The following is a 25,347-nucleotide window of genomic DNA, read 5'->3' on the forward strand; positions in this document are numbered from 1 at the left end:
ACCTGAAGATTTGTTTGAATGTGGTCTGCATGCTCGATGCCAAGGTGATATTTTAGAGCTATCTTCAGGACTGAAGACCAAAGGAATAAATCTGAATGATGAAATGAAACTTGGAAGTGTTTGGGACATTGCAAATCAGCAAACCAAAACCAAATTTAAGTTCTAATTGGAATGCACCCAAAGTCGTAAAACTAGCAAAACTTCAGTCAGGAGCAAAGGGTGAGAAAAGCTTTGGGAAGTTCCAGCAAAAGCTGAGATTTGGTTAAGGCTAATCTGCAATTTCCCCCACCCACATGTGTCACCTGATATTCAAAAATATTCAGAGAAAACAGAAACTGTATGGAAGATTTTAGTTTCAGCTGCATTTCCTAGCCTTACTTACAGGACCAAGATTAAATGACAAAAATTAATCTCAGAAGGTAGGAATCTCTTCTGAAAGGCTGCAGCACAGAGGAAGATGCTTTTCATAGAAGACTGGCCTTTAAAAGGTGAAGCAGTAAAAGCTGTTGGGCTTCTCTTAATTTCTGCTTAAAACCATGCATTCATTAAAAAGAGTGGATGTCTGGCTTTCCAAACAAAATAAATTCCTGCTGCAAAGGTCTTAAGATCATCATAAGCAGATGAAGAAGGGAAAGAGGGAGGAACTATTGTTAGCCTCATTCTCCCGATGTGCAATTTTTAGCATGGTCTTTGGATATGTTTACCCTCTCTAGACTTCAGTCTGGTAAATATATATCAAAGGTAGCTTTAAATAAGGAATTCTACTTTCACAACTACTTTTTAAAGTCTTCATGTGCTCCAGGAGAACCACCTTTGCCTCTGAACTAATTCATATGAAGCTCCACATAGCAGTGTAGACCTTCCTAAATGCAGGAAAGAACCCCAAGTTTTCTGAATCTCAAATCCAGTATCTTTGCTACCACCCTTCCCATCTTCCAATAAAAAAGGCAGGATATGAGAACAGGGAGGAGAACAAAGATCTAGAATTCATCTTCCTTTTTAGTTTACAGAGATTATTTTATTAATGAGCTGAGGAGATCAACAGTTTTAGCAAAAACGAAAATAATGGAAAGCAAAAAAAATCCCTGATGCTCTAGAATATCTTAAATGAATCATCAAAGACTACAGGGAAAAATGTATAGTAGTAGATATACTGCTAAATTTAAAACTCAGATCTCTGGCTCCCAGTCTTGGATCCCTGACGAGTGAAAGGGAGGGATGAGTCTTCGAAAGCCGATGTGCAAAGGAACTGTAACATTTGGATACTGCTTGAATATGTAGGTTTCCAGAGCTGGGTAAGTAAACGATGGCACATAATAGTGAGACTGAGCAGAAGATGTTTGTGGTGCCTTGATGACTGAGACTGTGCAGAAGGTTTTGGGGAGAAAGGCTTAAACGTTTTGCCTGTGTTGTTTTCAAAACGGATGGTAGACACTATGACAGAAAAAAGGAAGGAGGGTATTCATTATGGTGGCAGAAGAAAGGCCAGAGAAGAAAAAAACAGATCTGTGAGGCTACAGTTATTAGTAAAGAGCTACTATCTCTGTGTTTTTATAGATCTCTTAGTAGTAAGTGATTTCAGGAAAAAAGAAGCACAGTCACTGAATCTGAGACTAATTTAGGTTGGAAGGGGTCTCCATAAGTTGCTTAGTCCAAGCTTTCTTTGGGTTTTGGTTACACAGTCTCTCTGGGCACCTGTTGGAGTGCTTAACCATCCTCCCTGTGACCAAGCATGAAACTCTAGAGGGCCATGCTGGAGAATGAATGGTACAATCATTTAATTTGAAAAAGATGATTGCAACATTGGAATAAAGTGCCAGAAGTTGACAGTGAATGAGGCTGCAGGAGTGGCAGGACAACAGCAGTTTTATATAATCCCTTAAAGTATGGCAGCAAGAGTCAAGCCTTTGCAAAAAGGCTCCTGTGAGCTCTGGGCATAAGAGAATTTAGGTTTTATTTGCATTGTTAGCTGGCCAGTTAACTCATATCATTCTGTAGATATTATCTCTTTCAATGTTTGACTTGCACATATTTCTAACCCAAGTTTACGCCCTCATCTCTGTGATTTATTCATGGTCGGATACCTCTCCTAGTGTTTAAAATATTCTGAGGAACTAGAATCAGGACTAGAAACAAGGATTTAATTTAGCCAGAATGCCTTCAACAGAGGGCCTTCTGTTTGGAGGATCTGTTTGGCTTTCAGAAATGGCTGGTAGTGCACAACCTTCACCCAAAACCAAATTCAATAAAAATGTTGTTGACTTTGGTGGAAGCAGAGTTAGGCTGACACTTTGTGGTTTTGAGAATCCTGCCCAGAGATGACAATTGAAACTACTCAGAATAATAACTGTGATGGAAAAAATGCATAAGTACTTATATTTGAGACTGGGAGTCACAACTTATAACGTAGTACTATCATGTACTCCTGTAGGTGCCAGCCCTACTCAGTTTTCTCACCTCCCTGCCACACACACACGAGTGACACCCGGCCCAAGGCAAGGCAGAAGTATCTAATTTATCAAAAGGTGTCTCGGGGGCCACAAAATAATGAAACAACAGTCCAAATGTCACAAGCATACGAGAAGCATGAAAAGCACGTAGCAGATTTCCAGTTGAAGAGCAAGCAGGAGGTTTATGTGACTGGTTTTAGGATGCAGATAAAATGTACACCTGGTCTCAGGAACTGGGGAGTTTTTCCTCTGTTTCTTAATCTAGAGGGAGCTTCAAGTCCCGTCTTTCATTTCCAAGAGGTGTAGTGCTTCTGACTTTGCTGCTGCCCATCTAACCATCGCCATTTCTCCCACATCTTTGTTGAGGCAGTGACCTTCTCCCTGGTCAGCCAGCAAACTGACATTGGGATAGGGTCACCGAAGGTTCACTTCATCCTAAAATGGGATTTGTGTCTGATGCTGAGACGAGCTGAGTGTCAGTCCAAATGTGGCTCTACTCTGGGTTTGTGCTGTTATATTTTACACAAAAATAAGCACACTTACCAATGGGAAATCCTGAAAATGACCAGCATGAAACCCCACTTCACGCAATAGAGCTGCCCCTGAGATGTTAATTTTGAAGTCATAAAGCTGGACGGTACCTTTGCTGAGCTCAGTGGGCAGTAGATGCTGCTGTACATAAGATATCCTTATTTTGAGCCAAAATAGAAGAGCATAAAAAGAGTTGTGCCTGGTCAGACTGGATACCCTTTTAGCCCTTTTCCAAGGGTGGATGACAGCAAATGCCTAAGAGGGAGTAAAAGGATAAGGTAAGGTTACAGTGAAAATTTTCCAGTATATTCTTCTTCTGTCCTTCAGTATTGTGTAGCTCAGGGACTTCCATTGCTGAAAGCTTTCCTATTTACTGATCCTTTACGGATTTTGGTAGTTGCTTATTGAACCTTAGTACACACAGCCTTTTGCAGCAAGGACTGTCACAGTTTAACTCAGTGTGTAAAGGATCACTTCCTTTGTTCCAGGCTGCTCTGTGGAAGTTTTGGAATTTGATGCCCCTTAGCTCTTGTATTGAAAAATAAATAAATAAATAAATAAAATCTAGGAACAGCCATCACCCATTCACTTGCCCTGTGGCCCATAATTTGATAGATCTCTGTGCACATCTTTCTTCAGCCACCTCTTTTCCAGGCTGGAGTCTGTATTTGACACAGAAAACAGATATTTCGGTTTACCTGAAAGCCTGATGTTACTTTTACACTGGAAACCAGATGAGGCCACACCTCGAGTACTGTGTTCAGTTTTGGGCCCCTCGCTACAAGAAGGACATCGAGGTGCTTGAGCGGGTCCAAAGAAGGGCGACGAAGCTGGTGAGGGGCCTGGAGAGCAAGTCCTATGAGGAGCGGCTGAAGGAGCTGGGCTTGTTCAGCCTAGAGAAGAGGAGGCTCAGGGGTGACCTTATTGCTCTGTATAAGTACATTAAAGGAGGCTGTAGCGAGGTGGGGGTTGGCCTGTTCTCCCATGTGCCTGGTGACAGGACGAGGGGGAATGGGCTAAAGTTACGCCAGGGGAGTTTTAGGTTAGATGTCAGGAAGAATTTCTTTACTGAAAGGGTTGTTAGGCACTGGAATGGGCTGCCCAGGGAGGTGGTGGAGTCACCATCCCTGGAAGTCTTCAAAAGACGTTTAGATGTAGAACTTAGGGATATGGTTTAGTGGGGACTGTTAGTGTTAGGTCAGAGGTTGGACTCGATGATCTTGAGGTCTCTTCCAACCTAGAGATTCTGTGATTCTGTGATTCTGTGAAAACAACAACAACAAAATCAGTTACTCCCCTTGAAGACAGGTCCAAAATAAAGCTCCTCCGTATGGTCGCTTTCATTCGCAGTGGATGAAGGCCAGATTCCTGGAAGGCAGAAGTGGAGGTAAAGGCAGACTTTCATATAAAGAGAAGCAAGCATTCTGTTGTAACTAGTGTTTGACCCACTTACCATTTATCCTTTAGGTATTATTGTTCTGCAGAATAAATTACTCTGCAGTTCCTAGAGAATGAAAGATACTAAGGCCTGTGGCTGTGATTTGTGAGCAAGAAGGGGACTGGGGTACTGAAACGAGTAGTGAGATGAGTGAAGGACAAAGATTAAGGGAAAAGATAAAAGGGGAACTGGATAAATATGTACTAGGGAAACAGGGTAATTTTGCTTCCACGTGTGCAGAAAACCTGTGCCTTGTCTACTGGATTGAGTAATGATTCATCACTACAACAGAATAAAGAAAAGAAATCTATATATTTCCTTCCTCATTCTGGCTTTGACACATGGGTAGAGGAAACCGACTTCATGATCTTAAGATTTAGTATCAACGTTTTCAGCAGAGACTCAAGTATGCACTGAAGGTGTCAGACTAACAGCACAGAGACCGAAATCCTCCTTGCATAACCACAGAGAGGCTTGTAGAGGCAGCAGCAGCAATTAAGACTTCACAAGCATCATTATAGAGCAGTCTTACTCCGAGGGAATCACTTCTCCCTACCTCCCACGGCACTAGGAATGGCTTGAGTGACCTCTTCTGTGTCAGAAACTTGTTGGAAGACTTTCAGACGTAGGGGCAAAAGATGCAGCTCGACTGATTTCAGTGAATGCTTGGGTTCGATGTACCAGACCTGGCTGTCACCTTTGGGTTTCCAGTAAAACACAAACTACATTTGGGAGTTTTAGAAGGCAGACACACAGCTCTCCTATTCGACTCAGCAAATGCAACCCCTTTTACTAAAGGTCTCTTTCAAATTTCTTTTAGGGTCAGACAGACACTGAATCTGCAGCACGGACAGGTTGTCATAGCTCCTGTTCCTCAAGAGTTGGTGTTTTGCCTTCTTTGGTTCCTGCAGAACATACTGTTTTTGTTGCTTATGATCTAAAATAATAAGACAAAAGAGATCTACGTGCTTCAGAGAGCATCCTGCTACTACGTAGGCTGTCCACCAAAACACCAGCTGGAAAAACTTTGCTTCGGTATGATCACTCCTGTGGGTGTCAGCTATTTATCAGCAGGGCAGGCTTTAGCGAGGAAGGAACAGAAGAGCCAGTGGAGCAGCTGCTCTTTGGTGACCTCTTTTCCCCTTGGGCTTCTTGGGATTGATACTTCAAGCAGCTTGAGATGCTGTCACCTGGATCAGCACCAGCTCTGCTGCTCGGGTGTGATTCAGAGCAACACAGAAAGCAGAAATGTGTCTTGAGGAAGTCACAGTAGCAACATGAACCACCCACCCCAGGGGATGTGTATCCCTGTCCCTGCTACCTCCACTAGCTCTCCTCCTTCTTACACCCTTTCCACTGAAGTCTCTACTGAAATAGTGACATAAAAAAATGTTAATTTGCTTATCTCTTTGTGTTGTTTCTCTTTCCTGCTGTGTTACAGGGACCAAAGTGTTTTATTAACATAGATGTTAGCCTTTTTGCAAATGTGTTGGTCCTGCTGACTCCAGGCTGTGGAACGAAGACAGATCTAACGAAGGCGTTGAGATTTGTGTGTTGGGTTCATGAAGTGTTTCTCAGGTCTGGAAAATCTGCAGTAGTCTTTTAGCTCTAGCTTTTTCAGGCGTGTTTTCTGGGCACCCAATCTCTGAAACCACTTCCAGGAAAAAAGGGATCTTGTGGTCCAGCTGCCCCAGCTCATTTTTGAAAGCAGTTCTGTTCGAGTGGCTTTTGTCTTTGTTATGTCTTTCCTCCTGTGATATTTTATGTGCAGCCCTGCAGACAACCTGGTGCCATTAAGCTACAGCCATCGCATTGTTCTGTGGTGCTTCCAATTTGCATGGAAAATTATTCATGCTAATAACTCTCCATTGTTCATGTCTTATCTTCCCAAGTCATGCTGGAGAGCTACACAATACGAGCCCTACTGTCAAAAGGCATCTGTATACTTTAAGGCATGCAGTGATTTGCCTGCGGTGAATTCAAACGAATTCAAGGCTTTTAGGGACTTAAGCAAAATCAGCCAGACTTCTTCAGATTTTCTTAATTTCCCCTCAGGTCACGTTGGCCACCTTTGCCTCTGATAGCAGGCTTTGACCTAAATGCTTCCGCCTGTGCCATGGCTGAGCCTTGTCTTGCTTCAGAGAGAGACAGCTTGTCATTCTGCACAGACGTGGCATTTTTCCAGTTTACAGTCCAAGGGAAGGGAGTTTTCTGAGCTGAGACGGAGCTAAAAAGTTGCATTACAGATGAATTCAGCAAACACTTTTGCCTAGCGTTGCATGCGCTGCAGAGGGTGTTTTCTCTTCTTATGAACCGACAGGATAATTGTTGGTTACGTGGAGATATGAGGCTTTTAGGTTCGCTGCCATTTTCCCCCATTTGTAGGCAGAAGATAACGTCCTGGAAGAGAACAAATGCTTTTTAGCAGTTAGGTCCATGAGCATGTTTTCCTGCTCCTCAACAATTGTTGACACGCTCAAATTACAAGACAGAAGTTAATACTCGGTTGGTATAATCCAAGCCACAGAAGCAACACGCATGTAAGATGCAGTGCTTCGTAGGTAACTGCAGAAAACTATTAGATGTTTTAGAGTATGAGGCAGTGCTTTAAAAAACATCAAAGCATCTTTTCAGTTGCTGTTTAAAACCACTCGTGTTTCTCAGTTTTTAAGCACTATCACTCAGCACTGGTTTTGCTTCCTAGTGTTGATTTGCTTTCAGCTGAGCTTTTGTTTCACAAAGTTTGTGAAACACACCTGCTTAAACACTTCAGCAATATGGAGCAAATCTGAAAATGGCTCGGTATCTATTATTTCATAACTGAAACCTAGTCAGGTTTCTTTTGTATTTTAGTATGATATTGTAAGCCACACAGGAAACCTACCTTCATTTCTATAGTGACTTATTCTAGAATATTTGGTCAGATATTATCAACTATATAATATTTTAAAATTACTCAGTGTTGGCACCACTCCTAAATACGGGCCCGTCTATGTGCATTATAGCTCTGTTCGGATATTAAAAGAGATTAAAGTGAGTTTCATTTTCTGCCAGACGACAAATAAAGTAACCATCAAAGCAGGTAAAGGAATAATAAAAAGAAAAAAGAAGACACTGTGAAGTTTCCTGAAACGTCTTCCTTCTTTACTTACAAAAAAGGTTGTGTCAAGCGATCCTTCTACGACAAATGGTGTTCCTGTTCCTACCGAAATGAATGACAAAGCTTCGCTGACTTCGCTGGCAGCACAAGCACAAACCCTGGCTGTGCCTCCTCTGACTCCGGTGTAAATCTGCATTAACCCTACTCAACTTCGGTCCGACCAGAGCTTGGTGTTTCTCGCATCCCGTCAAAGTGGGTTCGATTCCTGCTGATCAAAGCACAGTTGGTTCGCAGTGAAGACGCAAGAGGGTTTTTACCGAGAGAAGCAAGTTCAAAGACATGAGCTAATAAACCCGGACTTAACAAATCTGCTGCTCAGCAGAATATTCAGCTGGCGTCATCAGCATTGCCAGATGGATTTCAGTGGAAATGTACTGCTTTCTCACACAGGCAGTGGTCTGGCAGACTGCACAACTTGCCCAGGTCGTGGGAGGCTTAGACATAAGGAAGACTGGAAACTTTCTGGTCTCAGAGAAGGTTTCACCTTTCCTCGTTCCCCATCCTTCTCCCCATTCTAGTCTCCCCCAGCATTTGTATACTGGTGATTTTCAGAGAACTTTTCACAGGATTCCCTACAGCCCCCCAAGGGCTCATTACAAAGCCTTAGCTTGAAGGAAGGTCCCTTTGTGAATCAGGAGCTGGACAGGGGGTGAAAAGCAAAGGTGGGAGCTACTGATCATTTCTCACAATTCAAGGAAGTTACAAGAGGAAGGCAGGGGAAGGAGACTGTGCCAGATCCTGCATTATCCAACGCGTTCACAAATGGGCTTGAAAAGACCGTGGATAGCCAAGGTGGCTGATGATACAGCGTCGTTTCCAGTAGCCAAAAACAAAAGCTGCCTGAGAAATTAGCACGGGGATTTTACATCAGCTGCCTGGGTAGTATAATGGTAAAGAAAATATGGTGCTGGTGAATACAAAATAGTGCAAAACACAACCCCAGAACATGCAGATAGTTGTGAATGAGTTGTTGTCACTCAACAGACATCCTGGAGTCACCGTAAATGTTAATATTAAAAACAACAACAACAACAAAAACCAGCTTAATGTTCAGGCCAGGGACTGGGTGTGCCCCTTGGCTCAAAAACCTCTACTACTGGTTGCCAGAAAGTGGAAGATATAAAAGGGGAAGGAACCCCCTGTACTCACCCTGTTTCCCATAGATGTCCACTACTTGTCCCTGCTGCGAGACGTGGAGATCTCTGCCAAGACCTAATACATCTGCTCCCATCTTCGTATGTCAAATGAACTGTACAGAAGAGCTGATCTGTGCTGGGGTCACAAGGGAAAGCGAAACTATCGAGAAGCATTTGATCTGAGAGCCAGTGCTGCAAGTCTCAGGTGAAGGACCAAAGGATCAGAGAAAACAAGAAAGCCGCAGAAGAGACCACAAGGAGACCCTGAATTAACCCCCGGCAGGTTAGAAGCCTGCTAGGTGTTACTGGCGCTTTAGCACGGGGGATGACTGAAATACCGGACTAAAACATCGCAGAAACACTTGGAGAGCTCAGAGGCAGATGTGAGGAATGTGTCCTGGAACTGCAAGGTGTCCAGCAGGTGCAGAGAGAGACAGGCAGCAGCTTAATGGCCAGGAATACAGGTCAGCTGTGTGCAGAAAAGTATGGGTTTACAACGTTGGATGCACTTCACTGGGCCATGTCAGCGGGATATCTCTCAGGAGACACCACAGAGCTCAGCAGGAGGTGAGGTTAGACAGACGTGTGATGTGCAGAAGAACAGGGAGGAAGAAGTCCAGGCAAACCACAGAATTTTGAAGTCCTGGCGTTGTTGCTGCTTCCTGAGCTCAGCTTTTTTCCTGTCCCTAATCATACTGATCCAGTCCTATTGATAGAGAAGAGTAGCATTAACCATTCTCAATTTTCCAAATACAGGAAATCTGTACAAACACATCCCATTGTGCAGAAGCTATGGGGAAAATGTCATCAAAATCAAGATCTCTGCCCAGCATTTTGGCTGGAGGCAGGTGGTAATGGCTGAATACCCCAGCCTACACTCGTGAGGATCCTGTGATTGTGGGAAGGCTGGGGACTATCTCCTTGCACTGACCACAGCTGCTTCTGTGGCTGGGCTCAGAGATTCCTACTGCCTCGGGCAGATCATACCCTAGTGATTCCCTGTTGAGGGGTGAACATCTCACTGATGGTCACCAAGCTTCTATGGGAACTTCAAAACTGATCTCTTTCTACTCCAGTCTTCATGGACTACGTAACATAAGTTCAGTGGATATTATGGTTTACAGGCTTCCTGCAGAGACGTTCTGTGAAGACCCTGTTTCCCTAGGATTTCCCATACATGATCTGGAAGCAGCGCTTAGGAAAAAGCTCTTAAAGCTTTTTTTCCATTTGAGGACACTTTGACGTGTGCCTAGAGAAACAAATACATACCTGGCTTATCAAGGGAATGCGTTTGGATGCTTTCATTCACACTCAGCAATGGACTATTCTTAGTAGCTATTAATATACACGTGCCTTGTAGTGTGCTTTTGGATAGCCTTGCTTCTATTGAACATACTAGTCTTGCTTTTAGGGATCAAATATTTTACTGTCTTTCTCCCAAATCCTGGCTTAGTACACAATGCCCTACTCCTTTTTTAACACATCTCAATGAAAAATGTATGGACCTGCTAGAACCAATTTCTTTCCTACATAAGCACTGGAGGTAAAGGTGTCAAGCTGACCTGGTAAACACGGGGAAAAAAGTCAAAGCAGTATGAGTTATGGGTTAGAACTGACAGCATTAAAGGTTAAGAAGTTGTATATATTTTAACTGGCTAGCAAAATCTGAGTTTTCAAGGCATATTATTTTTCCTACTTCTCTCTTCCAAATGTTTGAACCAAGCAGCTCAAGAAAATCCCTTCTACACCGCATTTGCAATCCAACATGATTATTAAGGTGGATGAACTTTTTTTTTTTTTTTTTTTTTTTTTTTTTAAGCCTTAAAAACAAACACACAAACAAAAGTGACTGCTGGCAGGTTTAGAGGCACAGAAGTGCAGTCATTTGGTACGTGGTTGCCATGGGAGCTAACCTACATCTGAATTATCTCGCACAGTTTTTGCAGCCATTGTCTAGTGTTGTTCCTCCTGTCTGAATCATCAGTTCCTTCTTAGGGGTCTGCCTAGAAAGAAAAAAAAACAACACACAACTCCTTTCTGCCACTTTTGCCTCATCTCCTGGCTCAGCTCTTTCATCCTGGCACACTCCTTACTCTGGTGATGCTGATGGAAGGGGTGGCGAGAGGAGTGTGAGGCAGAAGGTGACCACCCTCTCAACACACTCAGGAAACAAGACTGGGGTTATTTACAAATTTCAAGGTTTTGGGTTGTTTATTTCCGGGTGAAACAGTTCCTTCCTGTCAAACCAGCCTATTTCAGAGGAAAACTGACAATTTCTGACTAGCCATCCTTTTTATCTCCCTTCTTGCCACCTCTGAGAACTAAGCTGTGACGCCACTTCAGGGGAACCCAGCCCAGGTCTTATCAGTTCCTGGCAGATCATGGATAGCTGAGATACCTTTTGCTTATGGCCGAATGTGAGCTCAGCACTCCAGGGTTTACAGAAAGCAAGATCAGAGGATAAGAAGAGTATTTATTTATTTTTAACGTAACAAGCTCAACATACTGTCAAAGCAGAAGTTTTGTCTTTTTTTTTTTTTTTTTTTTTTGAAGTCGACTTAGTTTCGGTATCGGTTTGCTTCTGTTTGTTAGTTTCCAGGCAATTGCCTAGAAGACGATCGCTGCTGCTGAACTCTTGGCATTACCAGGTTACCTGTGTGTGCAAAGTCAAGAAGTGGAGATTACTCAGTTTACCATTCCCTTATCACAGAGCAGTAGAAGCATCCCCAGATCTGTGGGGTTAGGGGCCATTCTGAAGTGATGGCTCTTTTCAGGGATACTGAGAGCTATGAGATCTGGCAAGAGCTTTTTGCTCTTCTTTGCAAGTTTGTTTATGCAGTCCAGTCGTCTCAGGATAGCTCGCTTTTTAAAATGGACTTTCAAACCATTAAAAAAGTGCAAATATTAAGCATAGGGAATAAGACCCCAAGAAGAAACACTCACTGAACACCATATGTTGATTTAGGTCTGCTGAAGACCAACCTCCATAAATGCATTATGTGATCGTTTATTAAACAGCAGTGAAGAACTGCAACAATCAGTTTTTGGAATAACTGGCAAGAGGGATGGGTCTGGCAACTATATCGGGATTCCCCCTCTAGAGCTGTGGGGAAGAAAAGCAGATACTATACATCACCCTGAATGTTTAAGGTGCATGTGGATTTCCTCCCACTGCTATTTAATCTTGGTATGTTGCACTCTCCCACTCTAATTTTTGTTCCTTCACTGTAGAAAGCTGCACACATGCAATACAATTCTAACAAGGGAAAGCACTGCAGGCTGAAGTAGACGTCCTGAAGGGAGTCACGAAACTTGAAAATAAAACAGAGAAGACTGCGTGGCACTTCCCATTCAGAAAAACGTTAGATGACTAAGCTAGATGCACTTGTATTCCGTCTGTATTGCCTAAGACAACGTCATGATTTCACACGTATTGCCCAAGCACAGGACTTTTCAGGGCTCTTCGCAAAGGACGAAAATACTGCCCATTGCAGATGGAGAAACCAAGTTATGGGGAACTGAAGTGACCAGGCAAGACTTCCAGCATATTGAGCATGAGGCTTTCCAGTTATTCTGGACCTCTTAGCACAACACAGATCAGGAGCTTTACTTATTGTTTATCTTTTTGTTTCATGTACAGAAAGCATTTGCCAGTTGCTGGCAAAGAATTCTTCCACTTTGGGGGCAGAATGTGTTGAGTAGTTATTATAGAAAACTGCAATTCAGACCTTTTGGACCTCAGTTGTATTTTGTGTGGCATGACAATAAAGTAAATTGCATTCTGGAGAGCTTTGCCAATGAAATATTAAAGCCAGTATCTGTGATAAAGCTCTCTGCTATGCTTCTCAGAAGGGCTGAGGAGGAAGGAAGGAGAGAAGTGAAGTACATTAAGTTGGGTAGCTATCCTTCCAGCCTTACAAAGAGCTCCTCTGATGTTTCTGCGACTACAGACGTGATATACACCACAGACCCTGTGGAGCCTCAGGGATGTTGTGGTGAAGCTAGGATCCTGATCCAAAATGGTCTGGGCTGAAGCATGAGATGGCTTCCTACTGACTTGCTGCCACGGTCCTATGGAGGCAACCAAGGAATGTAGAAGGCAGGAGGGGCCCTGAGCCTCCCCTAACACGGGCTGAGGTGTAGCTCAAAAGTACTCTCAGGCCCTCCCAGTCCAGATATGAGTGGCCTAGCTTCAGCATCCCATGCTGGTTTATTTATTTCCTCTTAAAAGCCCAGGTAAGATTACTCAGCAAACCTCTTGCTAGCAGCCTGCCTCCTCGCCAGCCTCCTGGCACACCTCTGTCACGGATGCTGGCTCTGAACTGCCTGCCAGCTGCAGGCAGCTCAAATCAGTCCTGCATCAGCTGCCGAGGGCCTGTGGGGAGCAAGCTGTGACCCCCAGCTACCTGTGGGGCTGGGTCTCCAAATGGGCTCACTGCTGGTGTTGCTCAAGGAAAGGGGCACACATACAGCTGAGGGCAGCACGGAGGACGCGTGACCGCCTGTCTGCCAGCAGCCAACATTAAATTACAGCTGCAGGTTGTGAAACCACTCCCTGGGAGCATGCTTGTATTGGCAAGCACTGCCTCCACGTAGTGTTCCCAGTCCCTTATCTCCCAGCCCTTCCAGAGTTCATCTACCGGGCGTTTGATACCTGGCCGTGCTGCCCGTCAGCCCTACCGAGGTGTGCCCAGCAAACACTTGAGTCACAGATGACACAGAGACATCCATTTAGTTATTGCATTTATTTTTTAGGGTATATGTAAAAGCGACTGTGCATAATTGCCTGCAGGATCTTTTAAGTATTTGTGTAAAATCTTGCAAGTTTTGTACCAATGCTTGTACAAATATGAGCAGAGCACCTGAAGGGAGCTGCACAGCAGCATGCCTCCTGCTGCTCGTGAAGGATGTGTTATTTTGGAAGGTTATGGGGCTGGTTAATGGGGGAGATGAGACATGAGCCACGAAGGATGCGTTACTTGGGCAGGATATAGGGCTGGTTAATGGGTGAGAGGAGAGGTGAGCCACTAGGGATGTGTTACTTGGGCAGGTTATCGGGGAAGATTTTACACGTATGTGTATGTATGTTTTTGAACTGCGCATATCCCCTACACCTTTCCCCACTGCTCTAATTTCGGACTCAGCCACCCGTGCCCCTACCAGGGCGCTGCCCCCTCCCCGCCCTCACTGCGCCCGCCATGCCGCCGGGCTCTCCAGGTGGGGCAGGCGTGCGCGGGGGCCGCCGGGAGTTGTAGTTCCTTGCGGGCTCCTAGCAGCTTGGCGGCGCGGCGGCGGGGACTACAACCCCCAGGGCCGCCGGCGGCGGGGGCTCCGCGGCTCCGGCCGCCCGGGGGAGGCGGCGCGGCAGCGGGGGCGGCGGAGGGGAGCCGAGCCGAGCCGCGCCGCGCCCTGCCCGCTGCGCGCCCCTGCCCCATGCGGCGTGCGGGCGGCGGGAGCCATGGGGAATGGCATGAACAAGGTAACGCCGCCGGGGGGCACGGACCCGCCGCCCCCACCCCTGCACCGCACCTGCCCGCCGAACAAAGGAGGGGAGAGGAAAGAGGGGAGGGGGTTGTCCCCGGCGCGTTTCGGGGGCTGATTTTTCCTTTTTTTTTTTTTATTTTTTTTATTTTTTTTTTTAATGTGTGTGATTTTATTTTATTTTATTATTTATTTATTTTTTTAAATTATTGTTATTATTTTTTTTTTTTTCCCGGGGCGCGCTTCCTGCCTGGCTGGGGGTGGGGTCCCGGTTTGGGTGATGATGCTCTCCCGGTTTCGGTGATGCTCCCCCAGTTTGGGTGATGCTCTCCCGGCCGCCCCACGCCTTCCCAGCCCCTTCTCCCCACCCTTTCCCCTTCTCGACGCCTCCCCCTCCCCGTATTCCCACCCGTGCCCCCCCCCAGCAGCCTGGCAAGCCCCCCAGGCTCAGCCCATGTCCTGCAGCAGAGGGGCAGGCAAGTGCTGGAGAAGGAAGGTGGAGCTGAGCTGCTCGGGGTGTTGGCTTTTTGGCAGTGGGGGCTCATTTCACCCCCATAGTGAATTAGTAGGACCAGCACCTCCCCTGGTCTTTCTTCCTAGCTCCCAGGTTTCAAATTCTGGGGATCGCCTTGTGACAGGTAGCCGTGCCCTGCAGGTATCTTCTAGGAGCAGCCGGGGAGGAAGGGACACAGCTGGAGAGGCTTCCCTTGGGTTCCTGGGATGCCTGTAGCGTGCTGCAGGGAAAGTTTGGAGTTGCCCTGTCACTCTGAGTGTTTTGGTGAAAGATGTCAATGTTGTAATGTTTACAAACACCGTTCCCAGCCCCCCGAAGCTTAGCACTCGTTGCCTTGCGTCTCGCTCTGGTACCGTGTGAGCAGGCTCTCTGTGACTCAGGGAAATTTGGTGTTTTGGGTTCTGTTCCCTCTCACCCTGCCGTGCTCCAGACAGGGTGCTCAGCACGAGCATAGCCCTGCTCTGCTTCTCCCCCTCCGCTCTTCCCGCTGGCACCAAAAGGACGAAACGACATCCAGCAGGTCGGGGAGAGTTGGCTCCTTTAAGGAGGCTACAGCCACCTTGGGTACTGGCCATCAGGGTTTATTTTTGTAGGGGTCCCGTGTGCAGGTCTGGGACTTGCCACCTTCAGAATGTGCCCCTGGATCATCTGTTCCTTTTGATCTTGGGAGCCAGCGGGAGCTGGAGGGGCGAGGAGAGGTGCGGAGTCACCAGCGCCGACGCTGGGGGCTGCTTGCTTGGCTCGCTGTAGCCTGCCAGTACAAATTACCTTGGTTTCCAACTGTTTTTTATTTCCCTGGTAGAGTTATACGTGCACAATAGAAGAAAATAAGCAGCTTATCCAACGGTGGATTATTTCGTTTAGAGAATCCCTTTGTACTGGAGCCAGGGGAAGAGGATTAGTGGTGACCTGTAACGGGTATGGGTAAGGAAAAGCCCCGGAGACCGCTACAGCTGCTGTTGCTGCTCTTGGATGCTGAGCCTTTCTCAGTGGCATGGTCGCCTCCTCTTTTTCTGTCACATGATATTGATGTATTTCATGGCAAATAGTAATTGCACCTGACCTTACGTGGCCACTGGTGCTGACTGGAGGGCTTGAGGCCTGACATACGCTTATTTTTAGTTGGGGGCGTTTCTTTAGTTTTCTCCGTAAAACTACCTGCGTTTACTTTTTTATTGAGGCCGTCCAAGCCTCATTTTTCCCAAATTGAACCAAAAGCATTGCTATATAATACTCTTTTTATGCAGCTCAGAGAAATGTTACCTGTTAAGGCTACAGAAAGGGAGTTGGCTGCTGACTCTGCGACGGCGTCAAACCCATCTCATAGCTACTATTAATTTTTGGTGCTTTACTTCTTAATCTCTAAGTACAGAATGAGTAACTGGGTCTGATTTGGGAAATTGGGCGGCCTGGTTCGTCTTTGCGCTTTGACTCCTAAACAAAGTTCAGACTGAAGCCTGTGGTTGAGAACGACGAAGACGGTTTTCCAGGAGCTCAGGCCTAGTGGCCGAGATGGTGAGAGATGGATGGAGCCAGCAGCACTCAGATCTGATTATCTGCGAACAGGGTGTGATTAGAGGAGAGCTTTCCCTGGGCCTTAGTCCTGTGTCCCGTTAAGGTTAGTTAACCTTATCTCTGCAAGAAGGGCAGATAAGCTGTGGGGGCTGATTGGTAAGACACGTAAACCAGCGTGGACACTCGCAGCTGGTGCGTGCGCTTGTGTGGAAGCCGGAAAAGCTGGGCCAGTTCTTGTCCCTCTGCTTTGCTGCGGGTGGTCTGCACCTCCCACAGCATCCTGCTGTCTCTGTGGGAAGCCCAATGGATGGACAGATGGATGGACGGACTTCTCCAGAGCACCAGCGCCTCAGGAAGCAGTGCTGGGCAAGCAGTGGGATGCTCTGCATTAAGTATCTATCTAACCAGGGGACAGCAGCGAAGTAGCCCTTCGAGCTGTTTTCCAGAGAAGCACCTTTTCCAAGAGGACTGATGAAGAAGTGTTAGCTGTGCACCGTAGGGATCTGCCCTCGTGCGAGGTGCAGGGCGTGAGTCGCTCTCCTGCGAGGCACGGCCGAGGACAGGCGTTGCTCCCCTCGCTGCTGGGCTGTGCACGCTTCGACATCTGTTATTTAGCCTGCGGTCATTTTCTCAATGTTTCGGGTTATATAAAGAGGCTACTGTTTTTATTCAGAAAGCGGTGGGTGCGGAGTTGACGAAAACAACCACCTTATTTTTTTTTTTTTTTCTTTGCTGACTCCCATCCCTTCTCTCACACGCCCCTGGCAGCAGCCATCGGCCTTCGTTTCGCGCGGCCTGGAGTTGCAGTTACTGGAGGCAGTGTGAGATGACACAGCTGAAAGTTCCCAGCCGTAGTCTGGTGCCGAAGTATTAGTCAGCATGGTACGAAGATTCACTTCTTTCCAGGTAGCTTTCACCCAGAGTAATGTTTCTTGCTTCTAGAATGACTAGGACAACTAGGGCTGACAGCTGTCCTTGGTTGCACGGTGCCCTAATTTTCAGCATCGCCTGGTGATGCACAGAAGCAAACTTCTGGACCTTTCCACCTTTGCCAACAGCCATCTAAAAAGCCTCCTTCTTCAGTCCCTCCGCCCCGGTGCTGCCTGGTATCTCTTTAATTTATAATGTGTAACCTTAATGACCGTGACTGGAATTGAAGCTTTCGTCATCTCCCGAGAGCATGCATTTGATGCAGAACAACATCCTGGAGTCTAAAAGGCTGTGCTGAGCGGCAGCGGGGTTGTGATTTCAGACTTGGGCTGCAGATAGGAGATACCAGGCTGCTATTTAAAACTACCAGGAAGGCTGTTCGGGGAGGGTTTTAAGCTGAGGGAGCTGGCTGGAGTGGCCTGATTAGGGAAATTGGTTCCTAATTAGGCTCTCTTTTGCTTTGGAGCATGATTTTTGTTTGCAGAACCGGGCCCATAACAGTGGCGTCTGCTGCTTTGCCTGGCTTCTAGCAGCGTCATCAGGCGTGCCTAAAATAATAAATCAGTCCAGGAAACCCTGACTCTTCTCTGTTTTTCATAAGCCTAGGTGGATAACAGCCACCACAACACTTTTGCCAGGTGAAAGGCACGGCCTCGAGGCAGACCAGGGCTGCCTTTCAGCAGGAAGGCTGCTGCGAAGGGGGGGGGATTATCGAGCGATAATCCCTGACGAAAAGCCCTCCGCGGCTTTCAGGGCTTTGCGGCTGCCGGGCCGAGCAAAACGGGAGGAGTTTTCCCTTTAAATAGCCCCGCTGGAGATGCTGTTGCCGCTGTTGCGATGACACTGGGGTGTTGCTAAGGCTTTGGGAAGCCGGTGCTGACATCTCCGTATGGGTGGCATGCGCTGCATGCGCCCCGGACAAATGGCTCGTGCGCGCGCCCTGCCGCGCTTCTGCTCCCTTCAAAGGATGTGGGCGTGGGTGGGATCGTCCAGGTGGCAGAAAGCGAAATTTTGGGCCAGAAGGCACGAGCTGGGTCTGCCCGGGGGTTTTATTTTTACGTCCTCGCTGCCGTTTCCAAGCCGGGAGGGTTATGACAGGGTGTGTGTGTGGAGAGGGGGGGTAGCGCCGCGTGTTCACCCGGCTGTGCGTGCACGTGTCCTCGGGCTGCCTGACCTTGACGCTCACAAGTTGAGGAAAGTCCTGTAACCGAGACCCGAGTGTGCTTCTAGGAGGGCAGGGGAGGAAAACGCAACTCTCGGGCTTTCATCAGTTCTCGCCCCGTGAAGGCACGAGGAGCTGCACGCAGCGATTTGCCCCGCCGGGGCTGCAGCCCCCCTTGCAGGGTGTTGTGCTTTGAAAGTCTTGCTGAAGTTTGCTTTGCAGTGCTTTGTCCAGCCTGCTTAGCAGCTTTAGGCAAATTGCCTTCTCCTTTCGAAGTTTCAGCATTAGTTAAATCAGGGCAGCTCTTATCGCGCCGTGGGGGGGGGGGGAGGATGGGGTGCGAGGCCCACTCCATGTTCCTCAAACACCTCTCGTATCCTCGGGGAGCACCCCTCATGCCAGCCTCCACGTTGTTAACAACCGCTAGTTATCAGTGAAAGCCTCCAAAGTGCGGTGTACCTGGAACAACGCAGCTTGAGAGGGCTGCAGAGGTGCACAGAAAGCCATCGGCACTTTTTGGAGTGCCTTTGACAATAGTCTGCTAGAGTAGTATGTTCCATCCTGTATGCAAATCGCACTTTGTCAAGCTGTGTTACCACAAGACATCTATATTTGATACTATATTTCTTTCTCACAGATTCTGCCCGGCTTGTTCATTGGCAACTTTAAAGGTAAGATTAGTTTTATCCTTGTCTCTGGGCTTGTTTAACGGGGGTCTTGAGGTGTTGTTTCGCAGGCCTGCCCGGTTCCCTGATGGCTCTGCAGCTTCTCTAACCCCGTCTTGCTTCGTTCCTGGATTCACCTGGCAGTGCTTAAAGAAGATCCTGTGTGCTCTGTCGTCCGTGTGCTGCGCTGCTGCAAGTACTTTAAGAGAAGAAAAATGAGCACCATCTCCTCGGTGCATGCTTCGGCTGGGATTCCTAAACACTGGCCTGCCTTAAACGATTCCTGTGCTAGGCAGGCAAGCATGTGAGCCAGGCAGATTCTTTATAAGGCGTATTGCGAGCCCTCCTTATAAGTAAAGGCTTAGCGTGCCTCCTGCTCATTGCTTTCATTATTTTGGTTATTTATAACAGCTGCTAAAGAGTTCTGTTATCACTGCATGCGAGACCAGCAGGTCTGCAGGCTGCTGTCTGACCACTGATACTTGGGCTGTCCGTGCTGCAGGTGTGCCATTCTCTGGATTGTTCACCCTTTTGCACGAGGTTTCTTTCTCGTGCATAGAAAGACAGAACCACGTTTAGGTACAACAGGAAGCTTTTTTTCATGGGCATCCCAATAAACGACCTGTTGTGAAAGCAGTCTGTTAGCAGCAGCTCCAGCTGACTGTCCCTGCTCGGAAATCAGCGGGTGCTGCCCGTACACTCGTGTTGATACGTGCTGTTAGCTAGCAGGCAGGACTCCACAGGGGCTGCTGCAATGTTGTACCCTTCCCGGTCTGTTGGATATCGTAGCTGCTCTGTTAAAATTGGACAAGGTTTGCACTGGATTGGGGTGCTGTGTGTCTTCTCTGCTCCACTCTCCCTCCCCCTCCTCCACCCAAATCTGCAACTTCACTTTTCTCTCTCTGAACTGCTGTCTGCTGTCCCTGACTCTGGCCATACCCACCCACGGTCCATGCTGCCCCTGCCACAGTAAGGGAAGTGAAAGGACAGAAACAAGCGTATAGTGGTGGAAGTTGGCAAGGAGAGGAGGAGAAAAAGGAAGGGGAAAAAAGGAAAATCAGGGGAAGAGGATAGGTATGGAGACTTCTTAGATTGACTACTGCATCGAGCCAGTGACAAAACTAGCTTGCTCGCAGCCACATTGCTTCCTTCTCTTTGTCAAACAATGTGGGCGAGGGGCAGGGTGGGAGGATGGATGCCGGGCAGCAGAGTCCTTCAGGATGGCTCTCGCTTCGTCCCTCTTGCTGCAGCAGCCCTGCTGGCGAGCCCTTGACAGCTGCCCAGGGGAATGAAACTCAGCTCGGTTTCTCGGTGCCCTTCTGCTTCCAGCTGGTGAACAACTTGGCCAGCTGAGGGGAGGTGGCCAGGGTTGTGGAGTGAGTCAGTGCCGCTGCCTGTGCCAGGGCTGTGTTGTGGGCTGTTTTTATATCCATTAAAAATGGGGCAAATCAGTCAGTTAATTATTGCTGCGACCGCTGGTCATGTTGCATTTAATTGTCAGCCATCACAAACATCTGATACTACATCTCACATACACGAAGAGGAAGAGAAAAGGTTGGTGTTGCAGTACTTCACTAATACAAAAGCAAATTCTCACAATTTTGTTTTTTCTGCACACCCTACCTGCTTCATAGCGATTGCAATAAGCTTTCCATGCAGTGAAGTCACCCAATTTCGGAACAGGCTATTGATTTATCACCAAAGTGTATTTCTGGTGTAATCCGATTACCGTGTTCTTGGGGCATGCTCTGATTTGTGGCACTCCTTCAAAAAGTGACTAATAATGTTGAGGCTTCCATAAAGGGGATTGTTGCTGGGAAATACTCGGCAGCACGCAGTTGGGCTCGGTTGGAGCCTCCCGGTTTGGGCAGCAGAAGCATCTAGCTCCTTCTAAAGACACGGGTTTAGGGAATGGTTTCCTGTAATGCCCCTCGGAGCAGCCTGGCTGTTTATTCAGCTGGAATTGAATACAGCTGCATCTGGTCAGCAGGAGCAGGGCTGCATCCCTGGCATTGCTCATCTATCCTGGACGCAGAGCTGGGGCACCCTCGGAGCCTGTGTGCAGGGGGAGAGGAGAGGAGGGAGCTTCCTCCAGAAGGGGAGCCTCTGAAACGCTCTGATCTGCCCTCTGGAGGATGGTCTCTCTCCTCCTCGCTCCAGGGACTGTGCAGGGAGCCCAGGCAGGCAGGCTTTCCTCAGCTAGGTCCTGGAAATGCTGTTCTGTGCACGCTCATCTCTCCCTGCTGCACAGAGACCTCTGGAGAAGCTGGCAGCCTAAAGAAAAAGGGATGTTTTTCCAATTCCTGCCCCCAGGAATCAAACCCCACTAGGTCCACAGCACTTGAGTACGTCCCCGTTTGTTGTCTCTGAAGATCTGTGGGCATTATTCTACTCGAGCAGCAACACGTTAAAGCTGTAGTATGTTCCCGAGTCAGCGTGTTTGAGGTTGCACAGCTAGAGGGCAGAAAAATTCAAGAAGAACCACAGGTGTCCACACAAAGTACTCTAGCCCGAGTTCGGTGTGAAAGCCCAGAGGGAAACAGGGCTCTTGGGCTTCTTCAGTGAAAGTTAGTGAGGAGCTGCTTCATTGCAAAGGGGATGGGAGGGCTGGGGGAGCGACGTGAGGGAAGGGAAAGAAGTAGTAAACTCTTCTGCCCTGCTCTTCTTTGGGGGAAATTTTGGTTTGTTCCTTTCAGGTGAAATTCAATCCTGCAGCCCTCAGAAGACAAGGAATTTATTGTGGTATTGCCTGTGTCCTCCATGCTGGAAACCTGATTTCCCTTGAAAGGCACCTGATGAAAACAGATGCTTTGTTTCTTAACAGACTGAGCTTTTTAGCCTTTTCCTGCACAAATAGAACAACTTATTTTTTTTTCTCATCTGAGGCTTCAAGCGAGTGCTTGTTTGCCTCAAAAACCAAAAGATGTTGCAGTAGTGAGCCCCAGAGATTCAAGGGTGTTTCTACCTTGAATATCTGAAGAGCTTGTGTCCTTCCTTGCTTGTACTCATAGTTGGAAGATTCGAGTTTTTCCAATGGAATATTTGGGGGCTTTCTGATTTGAAGGGGAAAGCCACAATATGAGGTTTAATTCCCCTGAAGAGTCCGGTGTTGCCGTGGATGACCTGGAGAGTCTTGGGAAAGTTTGTGCCCTTCCTGTTCCTGAATGTAAAATGGCAGTGCCCCCCAAGTGGCTCTGCTGTGTTTCTAGATCCATCCTCTTAACAGCTTTTTAGTGCTTGTGGGAAAAGTTCCCTTTTTCTAAGGCTTTGTTTCAGGTATTGAGAACAGGAGAGACTGCAGTTTCTATTCCCTTTTCCAGGTTCATCTTTTAAAGGAAGGCCTTGTATAGGTACTGTCACTAAAGAGAGCATCGGGCACTTCTCCTCAGCTTCCTCACTCCCTGCAAACGTCTTCCTGAGAGTCTGGGACAAAATATTTGTTAGAATGTAATATGAAGTGGTGATGGGAGGTGTGGTGTTTTTGTGCAGGTGCGTTGTGTGTGTGAGTGTGGGTCACTGCACTCTGCTCTCCCATCAGGAGAGCTTTGATCCATTCATTTTCAGTAATAGCTCTCAGTGGTCTGAACCACTGAAGGTTTTCCTTAAAATCCTAGAATCATTGAAATTGGAAAAGACCTGGTCCAACATGTCCCTTGGTGCCATGTCCACACGTCCCTTAAATATCTCCAGGGATGGGGACTCCACCACTTCCCTGGGCAGCCTGTTCAGTGCCTCACCGCCCTCTCTGGGAAGAACTTCTTCCTAATACCCAGTCTAAACCTCCCCTTTAAATGGCTCCCTGGTTCTCTGCAAAGCAGAATATAAAGTGTAGAAGAAAAGGTGTTTTATTTAAAAACACACACAAACCAAACAAGGAAATGCTAGAGATGATGAAACTGCCTGGAGTCCCTGTGTGTCTGCAGGTTGAGACCTGACAACGTTGTACTTAGGGGCCTCACTTGCTTTGTTTTTGTATACATAACCTAAAATTTTATGCTGAAAATCTAATAGCTACTGGCGTACTGCATGACAAGCATGTTTCTTTCATGCTAACAACAAAGTCAATTTGGCTTTGGCGGGGGAAGAAGAAAGGATGTCTTTAGTATGGAATAGCTAGCTAACCAAGGGGAGGAAAGGTAACAAACTGAAAATATGAAATGAAATCGTCTCTGCTGTGTGGTGACATCTAATCTTCTAAATTAACAGGTGTGGTGCAGTTACATGTTGCAGATCGAAACCTGTGCCACTGAAATGCTTTTTTTTTTTTCGTGTTCCTGGCACTATCAATGCTTTTGTTGTCAGTAGTAGGGATGGGAAAGACTCTGCAGCTGAAATTGAGGAAAAAGAAGCTAAGTATGGGCATGGGAGGGAGAGAGGAAGGCTTCTCCAACGTGGACTGCATCTTCTTATACCAGGAGTGAGTTGTCTGAAGGCTTTACTCAGAAGTCCCCATTAGCTCAGAAGCGTTTCGGTGTATGAAGCAGAACATTAGGTAATCTGCTGTGAGGAATAGTCCGACGTTTGAGGGACCTTCGGGGATGCACAAGGTAGATTTCTGCCAGGTTTCCTTCATCATCACATTCTGAAATGGGGTGGTTCAAAATGCGAGCCTGCCTGTGGTTGTACAGCACTGCGCTATAGTAAGGAAGTTACTATATGCAGCATTGCTGTCAGTGGTAGGTGATTCTTCTGGCTTTTGGAGGTTCTTTACGCAACCCCCTACGTTTTTGGGGGTTTATGGTGCAAGACTGGATATCTCATTTGTACTGCTGTTGAAATCAGCGTTGGCTATATTATCTGTAGAAGACTTATGGCAGGGGCCAGGGGGAGCAAGGGGGATTTCCCTTCATAAACTGTTTACAATTTAGACCCAGATAACACAGTCACTGGCTGGGAAGCTTTTTCTCCTCTATTTTCTGTGATTTGAGTGATTGGTTCCTAAATATATTAAGGACCTGACATTACCCTGGGATGCAGCTGTAGGACAGAGCCATTTCCAGCTTGCTTCTGGGAATGTTTCTTACTGTGTAGTTCTCATTTAGTTAATTGAAGAAGTAAAACCTTTCAATCCTTTTGAGTTGTTCTGTATCCATAAGGGCTTAAAGTCTTCACCAAAGCAGTCAGTGCTTAATGTGGGTCATAGCTGCTTCTGAAGACGTTTGCCCTGTATGTCAAGCCACTACTTACCATGTGGGTCGTGCTGATAATTAGGGGATGGGATCTGATTATGCTAGGTGTGCATTCACACCGTGAGTTTTGGCCAACAGGCTCTGAAGTCTGTTGATTTTTAGGCACATTTAGGTTGGCTTCTAGGGTTTCCAGCCCCTTGCCTGCCTAGGTGTTCTCTGAGAAATCAGGACTGTCCAGTATGCTGGTATTAAATCTGAAGGTCTGGTGTATTAGAAGACCCCTCCTGGCAAACGCTGGTATTTCTTCTTTGAAATGCACACTCTGAGGATCTTAGGATATTTTAACTGTTCTGTGAAGCTGGACCTTGTTTCTGTTTTAGATGGAATTTGTGCTAATTCTCTCCTGAAGGACTAGGTATCTGTGTTAGTCGTACAGGCTTGAGCAGCAGCAAGCAAAATTGATTCAGTTTTGAATCTTTCTATTTTATTAGCCCCAAAGGAGCTTTCATAATTGGATGAAGGTTAAACTTTGTTGCCTCTTTTTTTTTTTTCTTGTGTGGATCTTGTTCATGGGGCAGTATAATTAAATGTCCAATTCCTCTTTCAGATGCAGAAAAGGCATTGAAACTTTATAGTGGAGTGGAATAATACGAAGCAGGAGACGCTGATTGAACTCTTGCCTGTACATAAAGAATGTACAGGTGATGCTATTGTTATTTTTGTACCTAGAGAGAGCCGGTTTGAAACCTCTGTGGTCAGTGCTCTTTTTTTGTGTGAAACCAGGCTAATGTGAACAGATTGTAGGGGTTGATTGGGAAGGCAGGTGTTCACATCTTAAAACCACTGCTGTAATTGCCATGACGTGTCGTGCCATATTCAAGCAAAAAGGTCAAAAGTAAGTGGACACAAATTCACGTTTACCTGTATTAGTGGCTCTTTGGGGTCATTTTCTGACACACTAATGGTTAAGCATGGGGAAAGTTGTTCAATGATGACAGATAATCTATTTTACCATCTTTCTCATAGAAACAAACCCATGTTTTCACAATATCTAGCAGCAAAATTTCTTTCAGCCTAGTTTGCTTTCCAGTTTTGAATGTTTGAAACGCCTTGGTCAAAGGTCTAGGAACTACCTTTTCACAACTATGCTTCCTTGCTGCAGCGTTTTTCATGCTTTCAATATCTCCTCAGTCTCTCTTCAGACTTAAAATTAAGCTGTGTATTAGCTAAATGCAC

The 25,347-nt window shown here is 46.7% G+C and overlaps 1 protein-coding gene and 1 long non-coding RNA gene across 3 annotated transcripts in view; one reads left to right on the forward strand and one right to left on the reverse strand.

The window, feature by feature from the left end:
- Positions 1-5,482: 5,482 nt before the first annotated feature.
- LOC119715897 (uncharacterized) lies at positions 5,483-8,899 on the reverse strand. The gene is made up of 3 exons (XR_005263377.2): positions 8,729-8,899; positions 7,572-7,784; positions 5,483-6,819 (listed from the first exon to the last, which is right to left on the reverse strand). It is a non-coding gene; the product is annotated as an uncharacterized lncRNA (long non-coding RNA).
- A 5,136-nt stretch (positions 8,900-14,035) lies between these two features.
- The window catches only part of DUSP22 (dual specificity phosphatase 22), a 40,254-nt gene continuing 28,942 nt past the window's right edge, over positions 14,036-25,347 (forward strand). The window contains exons 1-3 of one of the 2 annotated variants that reach the window (XM_072034987.1): positions 14,055-14,194; positions 18,955-18,988; positions 24,719-24,812. Coding sequence is in view for 1 of the 2 variants with exons in the window: in XM_027451697.3 (XP_027307498.1) it covers positions 14,174-14,194; positions 18,955-18,988 (55 nt within the window). In the remaining variant the exon portion in view is untranslated. Of the gene's footprint in view, positions 14,195-18,954; positions 18,989-24,718; positions 24,813-25,347 lie in introns of both variants that reach the window. The other variant, XM_027451697.3, reaches the window with a different exon arrangement.

The sequence above is a fragment of the Anas platyrhynchos genome, chromosome 2 (genome assembly GCF_047663525.1).
Source record: "Anas platyrhynchos isolate ZD024472 breed Pekin duck chromosome 2, IASCAAS_PekinDuck_T2T, whole genome shotgun sequence".
Taxonomy (NCBI): domain Eukaryota; kingdom Metazoa; phylum Chordata; class Aves; order Anseriformes; family Anatidae; genus Anas; species Anas platyrhynchos.